The sequence below is a fragment of the Morus notabilis genome, unplaced genomic scaffold (assembly GCF_000414095.1).
Source record: "Morus notabilis unplaced genomic scaffold, ASM41409v2 Scaffold79, whole genome shotgun sequence".
Taxonomy (NCBI): Eukaryota; Viridiplantae; Streptophyta; class Magnoliopsida; order Rosales; family Moraceae; genus Morus; species Morus notabilis.
Window position 1 is genome coordinate 192,882 of NW_010366287.1, and position 6,819 is coordinate 199,700.

At 36.1% G+C, this 6,819-nt stretch overlaps 1 protein-coding gene across 1 annotated transcript; it reads left to right on the plus strand.

Moving 5' to 3' along the window:
* Positions 1–759: 759 nt before the first annotated feature.
* Positions 760–3,980, plus strand: LOC21401629 (UDP-N-acetylglucosamine 1-carboxyvinyltransferase). Its single transcript, XM_010109940.2, is given in 8 exon segments — positions 760–1,180; positions 1,183–1,249; positions 1,251–1,328; positions 1,726–1,876; positions 2,013–2,297; positions 2,405–2,573; positions 2,941–3,019; positions 3,114–3,980. Coding segments are annotated over 8 exon segments (1,419 nt in total). The 5' UTR covers positions 760–795; the 3' UTR covers positions 3,319–3,980.
* Positions 3,981–6,819: the final 2,839 nt, after the last annotated feature.

Below are 6,819 nucleotides of genomic sequence, written 5' to 3' on the forward strand. Positions count from 1 at the left end.
AAGGCAAAACATCAATCGCCATAGAACAAACAGGCAAGAAAATTTAACATACCTCTATGTAATTTTTTAGAATAACTATTAAATGGTAAAAATTAAAATTTGATCATAAATTTTAAAATAGTAATTGTTTGTAATTTGAGAATATGGCATGTGGGGTGTGTGAAGAGGAAAAAAAAATCAATATTTTTATAATAAAGTTTACTTATGTAATTAAGTCTATTATAATTGTCTTTTTTGTCATTTTATATGTTTTTTTATATAAGAAATTATAAATAAAAGAGGAGCGTGAATAAAACCATGGTTTATTTGTATGAGAATGTCAAGTTTGTAACATTGATATTTTTATCGGTATTTACTGAAATTTTCTCGAGAACTTGTGATATTTCTATGATATTTTGAAGTTTCCATCGAAATTTTAGAATTTTTAAGATTCCAATATATCTTTTGAATATAAAAAAAGGTTTCTCTCAAAATTTTTAGTAAATTTTGATAAATATAGGAGAAATTCTTTTATAAGAAAAAATATTTCGACACTTTAGATTTACGGAGATTTTGATGGAAATTTTAGAAATATGGGAGGCATGTTCGTCCATGTTTGCATGTGCATGGTGCACAGAGTACACGCGCACAAACAAATTTGCACTGTCGAAAGAAAAAAAAAATCCCACAAACAGAATAAAGAAAAACAGAAAAAGAAAGAACTTGGATTTTCAAAAAAAATAAAAATAGAATAAAATAAAAGAAAAAGAAGGAACTTGTCGGCAACAAAGCCTTTTCTTCCTTCCTTTCCATTCAATGGCTACCTCCTTCTGCTCCTTCAACGTTCCAAAATCCCAAGACCCACCAAAACCCCTCAACCCATCTCTCCAAAACCCACCATCTCCTCCTCTTCATCTCCATAACCAAAACCACTCCTCCAAGCTCGTCATCACCGGTCCTTCAAAGCTCTCCGGCCACGTCGCCATAAGCGGCTCCAAGAACTCCTCGCTACCGATTCTCGCCGCGACCCTTTTCTGCTCCGGAACTTCGAAGCTCGCCAACGTGCCCTGCTTGTCGGACACTCGCGCCATGGCTTCCGTTTTGGCCTCTCTCGGCGCTGAAGTTCAAGTTTTGGGCGATGAAATATTGGTTAATGCCGATGGTGTACGGTCGGTGGAGCCTTGTCCGGACGAGATCCGGAAATGCGAGGTGGGTTCTTCGTCATTGGGCCGTTGCTGGCCCGGTTCGGCGCCGCCGCGGTCGCCTTGCCGTGGCTGCGACATTGGGGCTCGTCCGGTTGATTTGTATGTTCAAGGACTCAGGGCTCTCGGTGCTGTTGTGGAATTGAGGTGAGAGATTTTAGTCTTCTTGTTTTGCTGATATTTCGTTGATTAATGCTTTGGACGTGCTGTTCTAGACTCTTTTGGCCATTGTTTTTTTTCTTTGTTTTGCTTGAAAGCCATTGTAATTTCTTTTGAACATATGGATATAATTCTTTTGTCTACTAGTATCTTCTTTCTATGGGATTTTACTTCCTTAAGCCAGTACCTTCCCCCATGATACATTTCATTTTATTTCCTTTTCTTGTGAAGAAGTGCTCATTGTTTTGTGACAAGATCTTGAGGTTTAGAAGGATTGGGTGGGGTGGCCAGTTATTGTCGTAAAGGGGGGGAAAAAAATGGTCGTAAAGAAAAAAAAATGGTAGCCCAAGGAATTGATTGTTTGAGTCTTATGAAAAAATTACAGGGATGGGAAAGTTCAAGCATATGCTGCAAATGGGAGAGGACTGGTAGGGGGCACGTTCCAACTTGATTATCCCAGTGTTGGAGCAACCGAAACTCTTATGATGGCCGCGTGTCTAGCCGATGGAGTGACTCTACTTTCAAATGTTGCAAAAGTATAACATCATGATCTCGCTGTTTTTTCAGTTTCTGATTGTTAAAAGTGATTGAAGGGAATTAAGAATAGTATTCCAATCTTTTATTTATTTTGTTTATTTTTTAAACTAATTCTTGCCTCAACTTCCAACATAGGAACCTGAGGTGGTTGCTCTTGCTCGTTTTCTGATAGAAAGTGGGGCCTGTATAGAGGGAGCAGGAAGTAACAAGATTGTTATTAAGGGAAAGTCTTGGCTGCATGGCTCTGAATGTAAAATTGATCCTGATCGTATTGAAACGGGCACATTTATGCTAGCTGCTGCTATCACTCGCTCGTGCATCTCTATGTCACCGGTCATTCCTTCTCACGTCTCGTGTTTGACGGAAAAACTCCGCGCTGCTGGTTGCAAAATCAGACAACGGTCTCACGACACATTGGAAGTACGTTGTCATTGTAATTCCTTCTTTTCAATGTTCTTTTTTTTTACTTTTAACGTTTTTTTATCCCATTAATTTCTCTTCCAATAGCTGACGTATTGGTGCTTCAGATTTTGGCGGTCTCCACTGATGGTGCAAACTTGAATGGTTTCAATGTAAAGACAGGGCCATTTCCTGCTTTTCCTACAGATCTCCAACCTCAAACAATGGCTCTGCTCACCACCTGTAATGGTTCCAGTATTGTTGAGGAATCTGTTTTTAACAAGCGGATGGGTCATGGTATGTTGTCAATAAGTCATATTTTATGGTGCGGCATTGAGCAATGTCCTTTACCATCTAGTTTCATATTTTTCCTTGCTTGGAACAAGTTCTAAAAGAGGAGTTTTAAAGGCGTGCTCGAGTGTTCTTGTTTGTTTCTTTATCGCCATGCAGTGATTTCGCCGTTGTAGCATTCCTCTATTTCCTCTTTTTAACAGTACTCATTTCATTCAAAGAGAGAGAATTCTTTTTGCCCCCTTCTCTGAAAATATTTTTTTCCTCGTACAAATGTTTTTCATATTGAAATGGCTGATAGTACTTCTAAACATATACCGGTCACTCTGCTATGTGCTATTTCTTACACCCAAGTCTTGCTGATTTCTACTAGCAAATGAACTTCTCAAGCTTGGAGCAAGAATTCAGGTTTGTGGGAGCACTGCTTTGGTTCTTGGGAAGGATAAAGGAAGGTGTGTGAGAAACTTTTGAACTATGGTTATTCTAGCTTCCTTTGATTTGATATCGGATCTGATGGACTAACTCCTTGTGATCGTCATTTTCCAGCTTGTTGTCTGGTTCTTCCCCCATTGCAAAAGACTTGAGAGGTGGGATGTCATTGGTATTAGCAGGATTGGCTGCAACGGGTAACACTGAGATCAGTGGTGTTTCTCACATTGACCGGGGTTACGAAAATATAGATGCAAAGCTTCAAAGTCTGGGAGCTGATGTCAAAAGATTGATACCTCTTACTTGTTCGGAATCGCAATGAGGTTATCAGCTTCGTCACTTGATAACTGAGATTTATCATCGTTATTTTCACGTTGAAGCCGTTTCATTTATAATCATATTCCAACTATTGACAGCTGCTCTCAGGTCCTAGGAAAATATTGATCTTGCAATATGATTCATGACACATGTAAACATTGGAGATCAATGAATAGATCATTGTCATGACTCATGAGTATATTGAGAGCAATAAAGAAAACGGTCAGTACCTGAAACAGTTTGATGAAAAGCAATGAAACTGTGATGAAGTCTTGGTATTCCTTCCCGTGCTTTGTAATTTGCTGCTCATCGATGAACGGATGCTCTTAGAGGTTCCTTGAGGATACAGCTTAGTGCATAGACTACCACTCCAAGCCTTGCCCCCAAAGTATTCCCTGTACGCTATGTGCTCATCGTCGAATGAGCGAAAACAACAGCTTACTGAGCTGCTTACCTTAAGAAAATAGGCAAGCAAAATTTTTGGTGTTCTGGCTAGGATCTGAGTGTAGAAATTGGCTGCTGAATGAGACAATGTTCTCAATTTTTTTTTTTTTTTTTTTGGTAGCAAGACACTATAATTGTATGTATAGCTTAACTGGAATGTGTAACTTGTTGAGGGAGATTTACTTCGGAGGCATAATCCACAGGCACATTTTTTTTCTTGTGAAAGACATAAAGAGAAATAAAAAAAATAAAAAGTGTTTACTATATTGTTCTTGTGTTTTTTGCAAAACAAATGTAAAAATCTACTTTGCTCCATGTGCATATGCTTTTGTTTCGTCATTTCTGAGACTTGAACTGATTAGTTTGAGCTTTGATGAAGACAGATCTCGCCCTTTGATTAGTTTGAACTGATGATTTTGACCTATTTCGTTGTGTATCCTCCCCGTTTGTCTTCTAGTTTTTGAGATACTTCTCTTTTGTACGCGAGAGAGGTGACGAGAGCCAAGTGATGAGAGGCTCAAAACCAGCATAATGCGGAGGAGACAACATTCTCTTGCACAGGATTAAAAAATCCACGAGTTTAACTCAAAAGAATATTTTGGCATCGAAACTCGTTTCCAACATCCCTCAGCATATTTTTGAGGCCTTGTTCATTTTACAACTCAAGTTTTATTGTTAGAGTGTTTTTTCTAATAAAAATTTAAACATAACTTTTTTTTGTTACAGTGTTTTTCTCTCACATACACAACTTAAGCCATAACTTAAGTTATAACTTGAGTTGTGAAATAGAGGTACTTGTTTTTCACTTGTAGTCCTTATAGGACAATAAGAATCTACACTGGACAATAATGTTTGATGATTTATTCGTAGTTAGCAGTCTTGTTTTCCCTTTTCTTTTTCTCTTTTTTTTTCGTGATAGATCTTATTTATTATTGTCGACAATAAGAAATTCGTAGTTTGAACATATGAAGAATCCACATACCAAACATATGATAAGAGCCCGTTTGATATATAGGTTCGAACCAGGGTCCAAAACAGTGATTTTAATTATGACTTTTGAAATTTAAATTTTTTATGAGAGAAAAATATTGTATCAGAATAAAAAACCATGAGCTTAAATTCATAAAAAAACATTGTAATAAAATCAAAACTATGAGTTTAAATCCATGAAGAATCCACATATCAAACATAAGTTCAAATGGTCTAAGAATAAGAAACTTCCACACAAGACTATTTCATGATGATTGAAGCTATCGGTTTCCAATGTGAGAAGAATGACATAATGGATGACAACAATTTCCATTTATGTTTGTGAGGTCCACCTTTCTAGTACAACTATAGCACAAACTTGAAGAACAAATATGATAGCAAAACGTGGTGCACTTGCTTAAATAAACAATAATAGTAAAATTTTTCTTCAAAAATTTCACATCGTGCATGGGTTGGTGTTTGTGAAAATTCGAGTGTTTATTGTAACCCGTTTTGTCTCATGTGTGCCCACACATACGTCTTTGTGGATTCTAGGAATTGACGTAGAAGACATTGGTTTTCTAAACACAAAGCTTTGGAGCAAGGATTGTTCGAGGTCAAAGAACTCAAGTTATCATCCTAATCGGCCACCGGGTATTTTTTCTAATTGAGTTCTTAATAAATGAATTAATGAGATTAATTTATTCGTGCATAAATTAATATAATCTATAGAGTATCTCAAAGGTTTTATGAAAATTTTTATTATACACGATCCGCCTACCGCCACGCTTCCGCATCCGAATTCGATTCGAAGACCAACAAATGACACTTCCCATTCACCCGTTCGTGAAGGACCTTTGCGAGCTCCACGGCATCTCCCCCACACAACTGGCCCATAACTTTTGGTATTGCTTCGCCGACATGTGGATTCTCTAGGACCAAAGGTTCGATGTGGATTTACCGTTGGACGAGTTCCTTTTCGTATATAAACTTTTGCATGTCGCCAAATGCGACGGCTGGTATTTCCTAGGTAGTCACGGGCGATCCAAGCCCATTTTAGAAAAACTAATAAAGGGCTTGCCATCATCGTTACATGCCTGAAAGCCAATGTTTTTTTATGTAGTGATGATACTTAAGAATTGTTTTCTTATTTTTTTAACGCTCTTCACAATTACAAATGGAAAAAAAGTTAAATAATAATTCCTTAATAATATAAAAAGATTCAATTTAAGAGAGAAAAGTAATAAAAAAACATACATATAATTGAAAATAAACTTCAAAATAAGCAAAACAAAAAAGAAAAAAAAGGATGCTCTTTAAAATTAAAAAAGTTAAATCTCAATGTATTAGATAAATACGATTGATTATACAAAAATGTATAAGAAATAAATGATAACTTCTTTATTAATTTATAAAAGTTCAATTTAGACTCAAATTTGCAAGGAAAAGCAATAAAAGCAAGGGAAGTATCCATTCAAAAAAAAAAGCAAGGATATCACCAAAAACGAAATAAATGAATACAAATATTGTATTTTTTTTAATGAGGCAATGGGTTGAGGGGAAAGACTTTCAAACTGAATTTATACTTTAAAATTTAAAATGTACATCAATCGGGTCAGTCGGGTTGGGTTTCACTATTTTTCAATTCAACTCAATATGTTCCGCTTGTGAAAATTCTAACTCAATAGAAATGATTTTCTCCAACCCAATAGAGTTTAAAGTTTTCGACCTCGGATTGGGTTGGGTTAATTGGCTTGTTTATTTAATTTTATGTTTTACTAAAAGTCTTATCAATTTATATCTTAACTTTAAAGTTTAAAACAACTTTGGTATTGGCATTTTGGTGATTAAAGATGGAGCCCCACACCCAACACCCAAGTCACTTCTATTCCACACATGTGGAGGATAACGTTAAAAAAAAAAAAAAAAAAAAGGAATCCGAAGCAAATAGATAATAAGGGTGTGTTTGGTAGATGGATCCAGAATCATGATTTTAGATCTTGGTTCAGAATTAATGTTTGTTTACAGTGATTCTAAATTATGATTCAGAATCAATGTTTGGTTTGAATGATTCTGAATCATGATTCATAAT